This window comes from Arachis hypogaea, chromosome 15 (genome assembly GCF_003086295.3).
Source record: "Arachis hypogaea cultivar Tifrunner chromosome 15, arahy.Tifrunner.gnm2.J5K5, whole genome shotgun sequence".
Taxonomy (NCBI): domain Eukaryota; kingdom Viridiplantae; phylum Streptophyta; class Magnoliopsida; order Fabales; family Fabaceae; genus Arachis; species Arachis hypogaea.
Genome location: NC_092050.1, coordinates 146,416,803 through 146,434,814, shown reverse-complemented (window position 1 = coordinate 146,434,814; position 18,012 = coordinate 146,416,803). Strand labels below are relative to the sequence as shown.

Here is an 18,012-nt window from a genome sequence, read left to right as displayed (position 1 = left end):
TTGTTGATTAGCTATACTTTTCCTAATTAATAACATCATCAGCCTTTAATAAAATATCAAGCACATAATAAATAAAAAACTTAAATAGATGTACCCACTGCATGAAAGCATCAAAAGACATGATTAAGTTGAGAAAAGATAAATAAATATTGACTCCATGAAATCAGATAGACACTTACTAAATTCCATGAAAGCAATTAGTTTTACTTCAGTTATGAATTCAGCCATTCCTTGCTTAGAGCTATGTGAGAGTCGCTTAACAGCAATTTCTTGTCTATGTGCTAATTTTCCCTGCAGAATTCACATTTTTATAAGAAAACTCTCTGCAATGTTAAAAATTCTTTACATATTCATGCTGGTAAGCATTCAGAGATTAAATTACCTTATACACAGGTCCAAAACTACCTTGTCTGATCTTATTATTGAGCGAGAACTTGTCAGTGGCAATATTAATAGTCAGTAGATCAAATAGTAGTAGATCTGTATCATTTACATAGCCTTCCATATACTCTTGCATCTTTGATTTTTCTGGGACATTTAAGAAAGGGAAAAGGCATAAAGACATTTAAATGCGACATATGCATGAAACAGAGGAAAATAGAAAATCTTAAAATAATCAACTTCATTTATAACTAAGAGAATGTAGATATACTTACGAGCACCAGAGCCATTGCATGGGAAGCAGGGTTGCATGTTTTCTCTCTTAGCCTGTAAGAAATAATAATAATAATAATAATAATAATAATAATAATAATAATAATAATAATAATAATAATAATTGGAATTGGAATTTGATAAAGTAAATGAGAGAGGAGAAAGGTGTTAACAGCATTATCAATTAGAAACTTGTAGAACACCGGAATGCCAATCCCACTGCAACACTCACAACACCAACCGTTATAGCCATTATCTGAGTTTCGAATAATTATATTAATTATGAATAATAATAATAGTAATAATAAAGCAAGGTAAATGACAAGTATGAATCATGAACTGAGGAGGCGAGACAGAGAAGAAATTTATTGTTAATAAAGAAGAAATATCAGCAAATTAATAGGAAAGAAGAAGAAAAAGAAGTACCAACGGTAGTTCAAAGAAGAAATTGAAGTGAGAGAAAGCGGCGTTGAAGAAGAAGCTCGAGAGTGAACGAATTTAAAAATGTGTTGTACCACGGCAACTACGATGACATCGACGGTAGAAATTGTGACGGCAACGGCGGCAGAAACTGCGATGGCAACAGTGACAGTGTAAAGAGGTAGATCTGAAAATGTGTTGATAAAATAGGTAGCTCGATCCAGAAGCTCTCTACTGCAACAGACACTGCAGTGGTAATAGCGCCGGTGACGAAAACGGTAGCAGGAACGGCGACGAAAATGGCGGTAGAGGATTTAGGGTTTCATCGCCGTTCTCTTCTCCTCTAACCAGCCTCTCATCTCTGTGAAAAGAAAAGATTATAATTTGGGGGAAAATTTTGTATTTTAATGATTTAATTATTAGTGGAGGTTTTTTAAATTGTCATGAATAAAATGTATTGTAGAGGTTTTTAGAAATCTCCACTAAAATACTCATAAAATTAAATATTAATCTTGTAGTGAAATATTGGTCGCTATTTAGCGACCGATTTAGCGATCAAAATTATTTCGTATGAGTTAGGTGGCGTTGGTTGAAAATCGGTCCCTAAATTGATTGTTTTTCCAGTAATTTCTTGTAATGTGTGAATGTCCTAAAAAATTCATTTATTCATTCATTTAATTCCCTTTGCCAATGTTTTATTTATCTCACTCATTACAATCATAGAGTTCGAAATCTTTATCGAGAGGTGATGGTTTTTTATTGTCTAATCATTAATTCTACGATTATTTAAATCATACTCAATATCCATTCAACTAGTACCCTAGAAAATTAGGTGTCTAGAATCAAAATATAATAAATACATTGTTAATTATTATGACTTTTTGTTGTATTAACTCATATTATTTATTCTCAACACCTACATAGAAATAAAGAATAATAAAAAAAATATTAATTAAGACTAAACACTACATAAAAATGATGCAATAATAATAGAAATTATAAAATGATAATTTCACTAAATTATTTATATGTTAATATTAAAAATTATTTAATATGTTAGTACTTCATTGTGTCATTACTTTATTTTTTTTTTTGTATATGATAAATAATAAATAAATTTTTATCCAAATAAGATATGCAATATTAAATTTAAATCATTGATATAAATTGGTATGGCCTGACCCAAATAACTTGCGGGTCGACCCGACCCATAGACCACCCGACCCGAACAATCGAGTGTAGGCAGCTCAACCACCGACCCGGACACGCGTCTTTGACAACTCTCCACTACAACTGTATGAGGAAGCTTCGAGGAAGGTGGGTCTGCTCTTGTAGGGCCCACTTCTGACACAGTATATATGGGGAGGGTCCTACCCCTCCCCCAAGGTACGTCACATACCATTCTCTCACTTTTCGCCGGCACACTTGACTGACTAGAGCGTCGGAGTGTCTTTGCAGGTGACACCCCCCCTCTCCACACGAAGAGCTCGGGACGTCGGCTACACCTCCTCCGACCCAGCAACCCGGAACCAGGCGATTCCCCCTCTCATCAACCAAAGTACCAACCCGAACCGTCCGGTACCCGACCTACCGTACATTGGCGCCGTCTGTGGGGACGCCTGAATGGACGTTGTACTGGGCCCAGGAGGACCAGGCCGCGGGGACGAGCACAGAGGGGAAGCCTCCATGGCTTCCTCCTGGGAGCGCACGAGGTCCCCTCCACGACGAACCGAGCCGTCTTCACAATCTCAAGAAAGACGCCCCTTTGGGGGAACAGGCAACAACAACGCCAGGATAATGCAGGAACTGCGTCACAGGATGCAGAACCTGGAGTGCCAGCTGACAGATCAGGAACATCGTCAACGAACTCCCGAATCAAGCTACTCCCGGTCTCCTCCCAGAAGTCACTCCCGGCGGACGCCGAGCCCACGATCTGAACCCGAGAGCACCCGGGAGGAAGGACGCCCAAGAAAACGCTGCGACCCCATCATATACACCAGGCGAGAAAGGAGGCACGACCGGGAAGACGGGCGACGGGAAGACGGCGAGGGAAGACCAAGGAGAACGCAGAGACCCGTGATAATGGGCGCAACCCCATTTCATCGTTCCATCCTTGAGGTCCGGCTGCCCAAGCACTTTGACAAGTCGACGGACATAAGGTACGACGGAACACAAGACCCACAGGAACATCTTATGGCCTTCGAGGCCAGAATGAACCTGGAAGGAGTGGGTGACGAGGTAAGGTGCCGCGCTTTCTCGGTCACTCTCGCGAGACCTGCAATACGGTGGTTTAATAGCCTCCTGCAGGGCTCGGTGGCCAGGTTTTTGGATATTAGCCGTGCCTTCCTAGCCCAATTTACTACCAGAATCGCAAAGGCAAAGCACCTGATCAATCTGCTCGGGGTGACGCAGAGGTCCGTCGAGCCGACCAGAAAATATCTAGACCAGTTCAACGATGAATTCTTGGAGATCAACGAGCTAACCGATTCGGTAGCTAGTCTGTGTCTGACGAATGGATTTCTGAATGAGGACTTCAGAAAGCATCTCACCACGAAGTCGGTGTGGACGATGTAGGAGATCCAAAGCGTAGCCAGAAAATATATCAAGGATGAAGAAGTTAGTGAAGTCGTGGCTGCCAACAAGCGGCAGCCCTCCTACAATCAACCTAGGCAACACGGCGGCGGAGATAGACAAAAGGAGCACGCCAGAGACGGCGGTCCGAGCAAGGCGCCCAGGCCGTTCCCTCGAGTCGGGAAGTTCACCAATTACACCCCCCCTCACCGTCCCCATCATAGAAGTTTATCAGCAGATAGCCGAGAAGGGAATTTTGTCGAAGCCCTGACCTCTAAAGGACCGAACCGGGGGGGAACAAGAGCCTCTATTATGATTATCATAAGGGCTATGGACATAAGACACAGGACTGTTTCGACCTCAAGGATGCGCTAGAACAAGCGATCCGGGACGGAAAACTGGCCGAATTTTCCCATCTCATCAGGGAGCCGAGAAGACGAGATCGCGACCGCGAGGGAGAGGACAAGACACGCACGGTAAAGCAACGTCACGACCAGGACGACAATGAACAAGGCCTCACCATAGTGAACGTGGTAACAGCAAGAGACGCGCCCCCAAGGTCGAAGTCGGCACATAGGAAAGACACCAAAGTCCTGGCAGTTTCCTCATCTTCCGCGCAAAGCCCCAAGAGGTCGAGGTCGCCACCCATCTCATTCGGTCCGGAGGACCAGTGGTTTGACGAGGTCGCAGAAAGCCCCCCATGGTCATCACGGCCAGAGTGGGAACCGGCCTCATCAAGCGCATCCTCATAGACACCGGGGCCGACTCGAATATCATGTTCCGCAATGTGTTCGATGCCTTGGGTCTGCGGGATGCCGACTTAAAGACCCACCAGCACGGTGTTGTAGGATTAGGCGACCACTTCATCAAGCTAGATGGGATAATCTCCCTGCCGATATCAGTAGGACTAGGACAGGGGCGAAGATCGGTAATGACTGAGTTTGTGGTTCTACGAGACTCCACAGCCTACAACGTCATCCTAGGGAGGAAGACCATCAACGATCTCGGGGCAGTGATCAGTACAAAGATGCTGGTAATGAAGTTCGTGGCTGATGACAGATCCGTGGGATCCATAAAAGGAGATTTGGAAATGGCAGTCGCCTGCGACAATGCCAGTCTTTCCTTAAGGAAGAAGTCCAAGGAAGCATCGGGAGTGTTCCTTGCCGACCTAGACGCTAGAGTCGAAGACAAACCCAGACCCGAGCCAGAAGGGAACTTAGAGAAATTCAGAGTCGGCGACACAGAGGAGAAGTTCACCTTTGTGAACAGAAACCTACCACATGACCTTAAGGAACCCCTAATGGAAATGATCAGGGATAACGGCGACCTGTTTGCTTAGATGCCAGCCGACATGCCGGGGATAGACCCCCAACTCATGTCACATCACTTGGCTGTCAAGGTGGAGGCCAAACCAATGACTCAGAGGAGAAGGAAGATGTCACAAGAAAGAGCGGAGGAGGTGGCCAGGCAGACGGCCAGCCTCCTTGAAGCGGGATTTATTCGAGAACTCGACTACTCGACATGGCTGTCGAATGTAGTTCTAGTGAAAAAGCACAATGGAAAATGGAGGATGTGTGTGGATTACTCCGATCTCAACAAAGCATGCCCTAAGGACTGCTACCCCCTACCCAACATTGATGCCCTCGTCGACGCAGCGGCGGGATGTCGGTACCTGAGCTTTATGGATGCTTATTCTGGCTACAATCAGATACTGATACACCGGCCTGACGAAGAGAAAACAGCGTTCATAACACCGGGAGGGATATATTGCTACAAGGTAATGTCGTTCGGCCTGAAGAACGCCGGGGCCACGTACCAAAGGCTAATGAACAAGATATTCAGTGACCTCATAGGCAAAACGGTGGAGGTGTATGTGGATGATATCCTTGCAAAGACCACACGGCCTGAGGACCTCATAAGCGACCTGGGAAATGTGTTCGCTTCCCTCCGGCAACACGGCATGAGGCTCAACCCACTCAAGTATGCATTTGCCATGGAAGTAGGAAAGTTCCTAGGGTTTATGATAACCCAGAGAGGGTGGAGGCCAACCCTGAAAAGTGTCAAGCAATACTCCAAATGAGGAGCCCGGGCTGTTTCAAGGATGTCCAGAGGTTGTCAGGAAGACTCACCGCCCTATCCCGTTTCCTCGGGGCGTCGGCTGCTAGGGCGCTACCATTTTTCAACCTTATAAAAAAGGGGATAGCGTTTGAATGGACCCCGGCGTGTGAGGAAGTATTCAAGCATTTCAAAGAGATCCTTGCAATGCCACCCGTGCTCGGGAAGCCCAAGGTCGGAGAGCCGCTCTACTTGTATCTAGCCATAACGGACAAAGCGATGGCAGCGGTTTTGGTACGGGAGGAAGGGAAGGTTCAGCAACCAATCTACTTCGTAAGTAAAGCACGACAAGGGACAGAGTTGAGATACAGCAAATTAGAGAAGTTGGCACTTGCACTCCTAACCTCTTTCCGTAGATTACGACAGTACTTCCAATGTCATCAGGTAGTCGTGAGGACGGATCAGGGAATCCGCCAGATACTCTAGGAACCCGACCTGGCGGGAAGAATGATGACTTGGGTCATCGAGTTGTCCCAATACGACTTGCAATATGAGCCCAGGCATGCGATTAAGGCACAGGCCATGGCCAATTTCTTGGTAGAAGTAACAGGGGACCCAGCTGAGGCAACGGACATACGGTGGAGGCTCCACATAGACGAGGCCTCCAACCAGACGTTCGGAGGTGCCGGGATCATCCTGGAGAGTCCTGCTGGAGTCATATATGAACAGTCAATCAAGTTCGAGTTCCCGGTATCAAACAATCAAGCGGAGTACGAGGCCCTTCTGGGCGGCTTAATCTTAGCACGGGAAGTTGGCGCCAGCAGGCTAGAAGTATGCAGCGACTCGCAGGTTGTCACTTCTCAAGTCAACAGGACCTACCAGGCTAGAGACTCCTTGTTACAGAAGTATCTAGAGAAGGTCAAAGAGTTGAGCAAACAATTCGAGGAGGTCACGATCCAACACGTTCCGAGAGAAAGGAACACACGGGTGGACCTCCTATCCAAGCTAGCGAGTACAAAACCAGGGGCTGGCAACCGGTCTCTAATTCAGGGTTTGGTAAAGAAACCAGCAGTCACCCTCCACTTGACAAAGATAAATCCCTCCTGGATGGACCCGATAACCGACTTTCTAGAAAGCGGCAAGCTCCCTGACGATGAGAAGGCGGCCAAAGCGTTGAGAAGAGAGGTGGCCAAATACTCGAACATACAAGGACAGTTGTTTAAAAAGGGACTCAATCAACCTTTATTGAAGTGTTTACACCCTGACCAAACGGACTATGTGCTTAGAGAGGTCCATGAGGGGTGCTGTGGTCATCACATCGGGGGCAAAGCCCTAGCAAGAAAGCTCATCAGAGCTGGTTATTACTGGCCATCAATGATGGAGGATTCCAAAGAATTCGTAAAAAAATGTGTCAAGTGCCAGAAAAACGCCAATTTCCATAAGGCGCCGGCTTCCGAGCTGAGCCTGTTGACGTCCTCCCGACCTTTCTCACAGTGGGGAGTCGACCTCTTGGGCCTTTCCTGGTTGGTCCGGGGCAAGTCAAGTATCTCATTGTTGCTATCGACTACTACACCAAGTGGATAGAGGCCGAGCCACTGGCCAGTATATCCTCATCCAATTGTCGAAAGTTTATGTGGAGACAGGTGGTAACCCGATTCGACATTCCAGAAGTCGTTATCTCTGATAACGAGACGCAGTTCACCGACAAGAAGTTTGTGGAGTTCCTCACCGGTCTGGGCATAAAGCAAAAATTCTCATCTGTAGAGCATCCCCAGACGAATGGCCAAGTTGAGGCCGCAAACAAGGTCATCTTGCTAGGCCTCAAGAAGCGGCTTGATAATAAAAAGGGCGTATGGGCTGACGAACTCGTCTCAGTTCTCTGGTCTTACCGAACGACCGAGCAATCGTCCACAGGAGAAACCCCTTTCCGCCTGACATATGGGGTGGATGCTATGATACCCGTGGAGGTCGGCGAGCCGAGCCCATGATTACTTCTGCAGGGAGTGGAGGAAGCCGTAGAGAAGGACCTAGTAGACGAGGCTAGGGAGATGGCCCATTTTTTAGAGATAGCACTAAATCAAAGGATGGCCCTGCGCCACAACGCCAAAGTACTCAGGAGAGAATTTGAACAAAACGACCTAGTCCTGCGGCGCAACGACATCGGGCTGCCGACTCAAGGGGAAGGCAAGCTGGCGGCAAACTGGGAAGGCCCCTATAAGGTCAAAGAAGTGATCGGCAAGGGCGCCTACAAATTGGAGAGGCTTGATGGCAAGGAAGTCCCGAGAACCTGGAATGCAGGTAACTTAAGAAGATTTTATTCTTAGCTCAAACACACCGAGCAGGCGATTTGATAGGGTCAGCAAGACCCGGGTCCCCTTTTACCATCAAACAATTTACTTTTGTTAAGTATTTATCATTGCAATAGACCTGTTCAACTGTCGATTAATGTTCACTTGTTAAATTCACTTTTCCCCTCTTATGCTTCTCGCGACAACAAAATTTTTATGATGACACAGTACCCCGGGACTGATCACCCCGGGAACCAACCAAACCAACACGATAACGAACGGCTATAGCAATAGTAAAGCCACGACTTGGCTCTGTCAAATTACCAACGCAACGGTAAACAAATGCAAGCGACAAGCCAATACCAACAAAATGGTAATAAAATAAAACGAGAACGCGCTGCTGAGTAAGCGACAAAAGGACAGTAATTATAAGCCAACCTGGCGGCTATCAAAGTAGTTTAGATACAAGTCCTACAAAGTTCATCAAACTGCACGACAAGTTCTACAACAAAACTACAAATAATCTACAAAATTCATCATTTCTTCGGCATATCAACAATCTTGCCGTCTCTGATTGTTTTGAAAACCCCGATTGCCGACGTGTCAAAGTCAGGAGCCACAATTTTCACTTGAGCCTTAAGGGCCTCTTCAGTCATCAGGATTTGGCTCTTTCCCTGTTTCACGGTCTCTTTATGCTTCTTCTTAAACTCTTCAGCTTCAGCTTGAGCGGTCTTAGCCGACAAGACGGCCACATCATGTTCCTTCTCCAAAGCGACCACCCAACCTTGCGCGGCATTGAGCTGGCTCTCCAAAGTCATCTCTCACTCGGTTAGACGGGAGACGGTAGCATCAGAGGTCTTCAATTTTTCCTTGGCAGACGCGGCCTTCTCCTCGGCAGCTTTGAGCTTCTCCTCTGCCTTGGACAGCTGCTCCCGAAGTGTTTCAACTTGAGTCTTGAATTGATTATTGGCCTTAGCAGCAGATTCGAGCTTCCTGTGCAGCGACTGCATCCCCGACAGCTCAAAATCGGCCTTTCGAGCTATGGCAGTGCCGCGGAGGAGGGTGCGGTACATCCACCTCACCTATCCCGCAAGGTCGGAGCCATGGAAGTGTTCCTCCGTGCCGGGAAGCAGCTAGGAGTCTATGAAGGTCCCGGCGTCGAAATTCCTCTTCATCACGGTGAGGACTCCTTCAGGGCTGGAGGATGACTTCTGCCTCTTGGGATTGGGGATAACCTTCAAGTCATCCTCCTCGACTTGTCGAGCGGAGGTCGAATCCCCAGTACCGGCCGCCTCCTCATGAATAGGAGAGACGCACGCCCCATCAGAATTTTTGTCCGACATCTCGGTGTCACGGGGTGAAGGCACCACCTGATCATCCTTATTCTCGGGAGGGGTCTCCGGCTTTCCGTCAGCCTTCTCTTCATCGCTTTCCTCCAAAAAAGTCTTGTAGAGACTCTCAAGGCCTGTCACCTCGGCAGACATTCCCACTGCAACAAATAAATAAATAAGTTAGTCGTGAAATCGGCATAACCAATCAAAGCAACAGTAATGCAAGGAATACAAGTTAGAGCAATATAACTTCTGGCGACCTCCTGGTCACCCATCAGAAGGTGGGCATTCACATGGTTTCTCCCAAAAATGGCCAACAACACGTCGACTACCTTTTTGTCCACAGCGGACATCTCCTTGTAAGTCACCTTAATAAAGGTATTGGACCCCGCCCCGAAACTCCAATACGTCGGGATGAGGCGTTCCCCCTCTAACGACAGCCAGAAGGGATGGCGACCTTTGACTGGACGCACCTTAAAATACTTGTCCTTAAACCCATGGTAAGAGTCCTCGAACAAGCCAAAAATCCTCCGACCCTGGGCAGATCGGAAGGACATGAACCCTTTCCTCGCTTTCCCTTCTTTGGAAGGATTCGTGAGGTTGAAGAAATAAAGGAAAACATCGACGGACACCGGCAGCTCTAAGTATTCACACACCATCTCGAAATAGCGGATGGAAGCCCAACTGTTCGGATGCAGCTGCGACGGCGCCACGGAAATCCGGTTAAGAAACGCCATTTGAAAAGAAGAAAAAGGAATGCGAACCCCCACTTAGGTGAACATTGACTTATAGAACCAAATCCAATCGGCAACCCGAGGAGAGTTGAAGTTGAGTTCGTATAGCCGTTCGCCGGGGGCGGGAACGAAAACGTTGTAGTTGGCCTCCTCATCGGTCCCGCCGCACAAATACTCGGCTTGGCGGAACTCGATAAGCTCCTCCTCGCCCATCTGGTTTGGGGAGTCTTTCACGTCGGAGGTCACCCAAACGTACGGGTCGTAACCCATGTTTGAGGTAGAAGCTCGTGAGACGCGTACGGGTCCTTAGCAACTCTCCACCCATAGACCACCCATGTTTGATTTAATAGCAAAGCAATAAATAAATAAATGAACTCACTAAAAGATTAAAAAGTAGTAATAATGTAGTTTCTGAAACTAATTAATTAATTATCAAACTAAAACTCAATTTTTTAAATATAACTAAAATTATTAGTATTTTTTAAAATAAATTAGATGAGATAAAAAAAATATTTTCTAATAATTAATTTTTTATTTTATTATATAATATTTTTTATTTTAACACTTAAATAATTTTACTTGTAATAACTGCTTTGTTTAAAAAATTATGTTGTAAATATTGTGATTAATAAATTTTTTAATTAAATTAGAAGTAATCAATAGTTAAAAATTGCAATGAGTAGCATAATAGATATTTAATTTAATTTCAAAACCTCACTTAACACTTTTCACATTTTTTCTATATTTTTCTTACCCCAATAATCAAATACAACAGAAAATGTTCTCTTTTCTAACAACAATTTCACAATTTCACTCGGAAAAAGATACACTATTTTTTCACAATATAAATTTGCTTTTTTTATGGGAATATAAATTTGTTTCGATTTAACTAATATAGCTTCTGGACCACTCTTGAGATAAATTTCTACTTTTTACTGCTCCTTAACCAAGTAAAGTCCGTCAAACATTGCCCCAACAAATTTTAAAGTTTAAACCCATTTTTATTGGTCCACCTCGTCAAATTAGCCGGCTTTAGGATAGCTGCACAAATTACATAATGTCAAATAATATTTTTGGCAGAGGCAGTAAAATGGATCGAATTTGCCTGGTCGATTTGTCAAATTCATTAAAAAATGGGTCGCTCTAAAATTTAAAATTCGTCAAATTAAAAAAGTTGTCAAATCTGCACTGTTAAATTTGCGAGTTTTGACGGAACAGGCGGGCCGAAATTTTTATTTTTTATTTTTATTAAATAAAAGAGTGATTACTACTACAAAATTAATATAATTATATAATTTTTAAAAATTTTTTTTATTTTTATTCTTCTTTTAGTTATTAATTTTATTTATTTTATTTTATAATTTCGTATATATACTCAAATTATGTGACTTATTTTTTAAAATAAAAATGATTCTATTGATAAATATTATTTTAAACAATTTTATTGAAATTAAAAATGAAAAAAATATAATAAAAATTATATTATAATTTGACTATTTTTTATTTGTTTAGTTATTATTTTTTGGTTAATTTTAATAAATTTTATTTTTCAAGAAAAAAAAAGTCAAGAAGGATAGCTCACCGGTTCACTAATCTGCCATAAAATATAACGAATTAGCATTTTAAATTTATATTAATTAACTGAACAAATCTAAAGCGAAGCAGGATGGGTTAAAGTGGACCAACCCACTTTACTACCCCTAATCTTTTAGAACCGTCTTACACCTTTTTACGACCGTGTGGACCACAGAACGACATCCTTCACCTAAATATCTCTCACCTTCGACGCCACCATTCAATTTCATAAACGGTTTTATATCAACGTTCAAAAGTCTTATGTCATGGAGTCACTAATCCAAAAAATTTAAGTTGATAAAAGAAGATAAAATAAATAATTATATCTCTCATCTTTTTTTAAATAAAAATATTTTTTAAATTTGTTTGATTTTTGTATAAGTTGTTTTTTTATATTATTTGTCTTATACTATTTTTTTACTTTTGAGTTTATCAAAGATCGAACTCTAAATCTTTCGAACATAAAACTCTGATATTATGTTATGAAATCACTTATCTCAAAAATTTAAGCTAGTAAAAAGAGATAATATGAATAATTATATATGATTATATATATTTTTGTTTATTGTTCAAAAGCATGAACACACTTTAATCAATCTTAAATGCTGGACCAAATTTATTTGGATAATTTTTTCTCAACATAATTTTACCATCAAATTTTCATTTACTTGAAGCAATATTTTGTGACTTTTGTTTTCAATTTTTACCGTTAAAAATTTATTAAATTTATTCTCTCAATTACCTCTCTTCATTCACCTTCCTTAGCACGGTCATCTTTATTTTATTTTATAACTACTCTTCTTCACCTTCTGTAATTAAATTAGTGTTATATTTATATTTATATGTTGCAGTATATTTTTGTATTTTGTGTACTTTATTATTATTTTTATTTAATTTTATAAACTTATTTGCCTTTTATTATTATAGTTTATAATTATTAAACATTATCAAGTATATATATATATATATATATATATATATATATATTACGTATAATTTATTATAATATGTATATAATATTTAAGATAATATTTTATATAATATTAATATATTATAATTTAATATTTTATAATATAAAAATAATTAAAATAATATTATTAAAATTTTAATCTAATATTTATTTTTTTGTTAATTTCACATCTAAAATAATTTTGATCATTATTATTCAAATATTATTTTATCAATTATAATTATTTTTAAACTAATAAAATATCTAAATAAATATAAACCACATTAAAATAAACTCAATTTTAATCAAAATCAATTTTAATAAAATCAAGTTGAACTCAACCTTAATTTACAAAAACTAAACCATACATATACTAAATCTCTAACACCTTGAAACTTCAATCTTAGCCTGGTATATGTGAAATATTTTCATAAATATAATATAATTTATCTAACGTGTTTTTATTACTGTAAGGTCTACATCGGTTGGGAAGGGGAACGAATCATGTCTTATAAGAGTGTGGATACCTCTCCCTAACATGATGCGTTTTGACAAGTGAGTGTGGGGGGTTTCGACTACCATTCCTATCATCAAAGACAAAACCGTGAGGCTTTGTGCGCCAAAGCGGACAATATGATGCTAGCGAGTGATCTGGGCTGTTATAACTACACTATTGGTTAAGGTAATATATATGAGTTAGATTTTTTCTTCAAAATAAACGTATAAAAAATTTTAATTATTTAACATTAGATAAAAAAATTATTAACACTAACTGATGTATTTAAAATAGTTAACAGAAACTTATAATTTCATACCATATTATATTTTTTTTATATAAAGTACTTTGGGAAATATCTAAAAAATTTTCTTTTCGGTTTCGGTGAATGAATAATGCTCATTCTTTATACATGTAGATTACGATTTGAGTAGAAATACTATTATTTATACATGTAAGATGTAATTTAGTTGTCCATTTTAGAGCGAGACCTTGGATATGAGAAGATACTATACGACATCGTTTTGTGATTATAGGCTAGGAATTTATTTTTTCACATATGGACGTTAAATTAATCTGCTAACTCATTATTTTCGTTAATAAGTCATGATTAAAAACAATAAAAAAAATTTATGTCTGATAAAAAAAATTAAAAATTAAACTATATTATATATTTTTTGAGACTAAAATATTTATTTTTAAAATTTTAAAAAACTAATTTAAGTAATTACTTTTAAATAAAGTATTAAAATTGGAATAACAACAAAATTTAAAAGTATAAAACAATTGTTAACATAAAATAACATGACGATATATATATATATATATATAATGGAAACTCAGGTGCAGTCGACTTCACGTAAAATTGATACTGAGAGCCGTTAGATGATTTTATTAATTTGACTAAATTTTTATCTAATAGTATCAACTTCATGTGAAGTCAACTTCACCTGAGTTTTCACGTGTATATATATATATATGGTGTGAAGATGTATCTGCAAAATCATAGACTCAAAAAATGTTACCAATAATCCCAGCATGGTTCCTTCTTGTAGGGTTTATATTATTCATCCTCTCCACCACCATATTATTTCGGAAACTGAGCCAACAAAAACAGAAAGAACCACCACCACCACCGGGTCCACCGGCTTGGCCGGTAGTAGGTCACCTCCACATGTTATCAGGTGAACTTCCCCACCGCATCATTGAAACCTTGTCCAAAAAACATGGTCCCATAATGTCTCTACGACTGGGACAAGTCCCAACCGTCGTGATCTCCTCCCCGGAATTGTTTGAGCTCTTCCTCAAGAAACACGACACCGTTTTTGCCAGCCGGCCTCACCTCGAAGCTTCCAAGTACTTTTCTTATGGCTACAAGGGCATGATATACTCCGAGTACGGTCCCTATTGGCGAAACATGAGGAAAGTGTGCACCTTGCAACTTCTGACTGCATCCAAAGTGGAGTCCTTCGCACCTTTGAGGAAGTTGGAGCTCGGAAAAGCGGTTAAAACGGTTGCCAAAGCCGCGGAGGATGGTAAGGTTGTGAACCTCAGTGAGGTGGTTCATAGCGTTATCGAGGATGTTGTGTATAAAATGGTTTTGGGGTGTAACAAAGATGACAAGTTTGATTTGAAGGAACTTATTCATGAAATGGTGATCTTGGCTGGAAAATTTAATGTTACAGATTGTGTGCCTTGGCTTGGACCATTGGATTTACAGGTTTGAAACTAAGACCTCATCCATTTGCTTTCTTTGTTTAATTAGGTAATTAACTTATTCAATTTAGATCTACCCAATTTAGTTTAATTTGTTTGATCTATATATATCTGCATATTGTAAGGTCAACTCTTACCAATTTTTTTTTTCTTTTTTAAGAAATGGTATTTGTACTATTTATTTAGGTGAAAACTAAGGTAAAGTAATATCTGAGAACCGTTAGATGAAAATTTAGTTAAATCAGTCAAATCATTTACCGGCTTTCAAGAATCAACTTCACGTGAAGTCGACTGGACCTGAGTTTCCACCATTTATTTAAGATATATACTTTTCAATTTTAATATTAAAATAATTAATAATAAGTGAGGAAAATAAAAAATTTATTTATCATGCTATAAAATGAACGTATAAATTTAATTGTATAGCGAAGAGTGGAAAAAGAATATTATTATAACACCATATATAAATATTGTCACACCCCTTTGTTTAATTTTATATGCTTTTCCTAATTCTCCCTTCTTACGTAAATGAACCATTCAAATCAAAGAAACAATTATTTAATATAGTTTTGTATTTTTCGATTATAACATTTTTATTGTTGTAAAGTCGATAATACTAAAATTCATATTTAAGCTAAGTAATATAGTGCAAATAAAATTTCTTATAAACGATTTTAATACCAAAATAATTAAAAAATATATAATTTATTAAGTGTACAATTAGATGTTGCATATAACATCTGATAATTTTTTTTAACTAACCAACTAAGGTACATACTTTTCTAAACTTTACACTTATTCACAAGCTTTACTAAGAAGGAAAAAAAAACTTTTTTTGGATTTTATTAACATCTTAATATTCTATATTGCCCCTATTTTATATTATAGTTCTCCTAAATTAAGGATTTTCATGAAACTATAATTGTTATATATTTTATCTGGTGTCTTCTAGTGCACTTCTTAATTTGAATATGGATAAAAAAATGGTGTTGGACTCAGATGTGGGAAATACAGGTACTTCACAGCCATGTGGTGTCATTGAATAGAACTCAGACCATGCGAGTTCTTCCTTTTATAAAAAAATTGATAACAACAAACAACTCGGAGGGTCCGTTTTCTAGCTTCCGAAATTCATATTTGTCTAACCACAAGTCGGAACATGCGATTTATTAAGCAAAATTTTAAAATCAAACAACTCGCATGGTCCGATTTGTGTACTCTGAATTTTTTCAAATTTTTTAACACAAATCAGACCCTCCGATTTGTGTACTCTGAATTTTTTTAACTTTTTAAACACACTCCCATAATTTTAAAAAACACCAAAAATTATCATGTTAAAGTATATCACTCATTTTACTTCTAGTGTGATTATGTTTTTTGTGACTACTATGCTGCCTATAAAAGAATAACCAATAAAAAAAGAGACTAAATTGTACTCAAGTGTCTTCTAGTGTCACATAACAGACTCTGTTATAGAATCAGTTATTACTCGTGACTCAAGTAACTGCACTAACTAACTCTAATGTGGCTCTGTCTCCTTCAGTAATTAATTGTACTCTATGTATGTTGACTAAATTGTTGTTACCTAAAGTTTTCCAATCAAATAATTAATCAATTTTGATTCTTATACGTTTTCAGGGACTTAGACGAAAATTCAAAAAACTCAGTAAACAAGTTGACGAACTTCTTGAGAAAATAATCAAGGATCATGAACATGCTTCTTCGGACGCTCACAACAGCAATGAAAAACATAGTAACAAGGACTTTGTGGACATGTTACTCTCACAGATGCACCAACCAATTGACCCTTACGACGAACAAAATCATGTCATTGATCGCACCAACATAAAGGCTATTGTGTTAGACATGATCTTGGCGGCATTCGACACTTCCACGACACTTGTTTTGTGGGCTTTATCCGAACTCTTAAGGAATCCAAGGGTGATGAAGAAGCTTCAAGAAGAGCTAAGAAATGTGATTGGAATGAACAAGCTAGTGGAAGAGGTTGATTTACCAAAGTTGAGTTACTTAGACATGGTGATTAAAGAGACGCTAAGATTACACCCTGCAGGACCGTTTATTTCCCGGAAATCAATGGAAGACATTGTGATTCATAATTATTACATCAAGAAATCTTCGAGGATACTTGTGAATTTATGGGCAATAGGGCGAGATCCTAAGGTATGGTCGAATAATGCGCTTGAATTTTATCCTGAGAGATTCTTGAATAAGAACGTGGATCTTCGTGGTTATGACTTTGAGTTAATACCATTTGGTTCTGGTCGTAGAGGGTGTCCTGGGATTCAATTGGGTCTTGTTACGGTTAAACTTGTCGTGTCTCAGTTTGTGCATTGCTTTGATTGGAAACTTCCATGGGGTATGAGTCCTAATGAATTAGACATGACTGAAAAACATGGCGTAACAACCCCAAGAGTCAAGGATTTGCTTGCTGTGCCAACGTCTCGTCTTCTTAGAATATTGGCACAAGATGAAACAAGCAAATAATACTAATAAGCTTTAGGAGGCAATAAAAAATCAGTCTAAATAACTTAAAATAGTCTTATTTAATATTTAATAATTATTCTTAGAATAATTATACAATTAGATATAATAAATATCTAATTACAGATAGTATATATATGAAATTATGGATATTATATTATATAAAATAACTTTAAATATTATCTCCTTAATATTACCGTAATATTAAATACTATTGTTTGATGTCCAAGGTATGCTCCTTAATATTACCGTATATTAAATATGGCCACCACTAACATAAAAATTCCAAAAACAATTTTTGATAAAGATGTCTACGTGGCAAAACCTAAACCATACATTTTAAGCCACATTTTTTACTATAAAACACTTAAAACCATAACATTTAATAAGAAAAGTCTCATTTAATGGAAAAAAGTAAATTAGAAGATTTAAGAGAAGAAATAATTAAATTATCAAAATTAATAGATCAAAAATTAATGATTTTAACTAATGTTAATTGTAATGACACCGAATTCTTAAAATCAATACAAAGTGATTTTTCTCAAAATCTTTATTTTACTATAAGTTTTATTGAAGGACTTCAAAAACCACAAAAAACTTATACTTCACACGGAGTTTCTAAAAAATGTTACCATGGAAATGATTCCCCACATCTTTATCATACCTTTAACCTACAATTAAATTCTATAGTAGATATGCTTGAAGAAATATTAGTATCCAT

The 18,012-nt window shown here is 38.9% G+C and overlaps 2 protein-coding genes across 2 annotated transcripts; both read left to right on the top strand.

The window, feature by feature from the left end:
- The first annotated feature begins 6,210 nt into the window (after positions 1 to 6,210).
- Positions 6,211 to 7,688, top strand: LOC140179394 (uncharacterized). The gene is made up of 2 exons (XM_072218268.1): positions 6,211 to 7,098; positions 7,344 to 7,688. The coding sequence occupies exons 1-2, from the start codon at positions 6,211 to 6,213 to the stop codon at positions 7,686 to 7,688; spliced, it is 1,233 nt and encodes a 410-aa protein (XP_072074369.1).
- A 6,365-nt stretch (positions 7,689 to 14,053) lies between these two features.
- LOC112751152 (cytochrome P450 CYP736A12-like) lies at positions 14,054 to 17,343 on the top strand. Its single transcript, XM_025800206.2, has 2 exons — positions 14,054 to 14,793; positions 16,428 to 17,343. The coding sequence occupies exons 1-2, from the start codon at positions 14,092 to 14,094 to the stop codon at positions 17,292 to 17,294; spliced, it is 1,569 nt and encodes a 522-aa protein (XP_025655991.1). The 5' UTR covers positions 14,054 to 14,091; the 3' UTR covers positions 17,295 to 17,343.
- Positions 17,344 to 18,012: the final 669 nt, after the last annotated feature.

What these genes read in the sequence shown, in the direction of transcription:
- LOC140179394 (XM_072218268.1), top strand. Translation starts at nt 6,211, where the DNA reads ATGACTTGGGTCATCGAGTTGTCCCAATACGACTTGCAATATGAGCCC. An exon ending in TGGAGGATTCCAAAGAATTC is followed by an intron (nt 7,099 to 7,343) that starts GTAAAAAAATGT and finishes ATGTGGAGACAG; the next exon opens with GTGGTAACCCGATTCGACAT.
- LOC112751152 (XM_025800206.2), top strand. Translation starts at nt 14,092, where the DNA reads ATGTTACCAATAATCCCAGCATGGTTCCTTCTTGTAGGGTTTATATTA. An exon ending in TTGGACCATTGGATTTACAG is followed by an intron (nt 14,794 to 16,427) that starts GTTTGAAACTAA and finishes ATACGTTTTCAG; the next exon opens with GGACTTAGACGAAAATTCAA.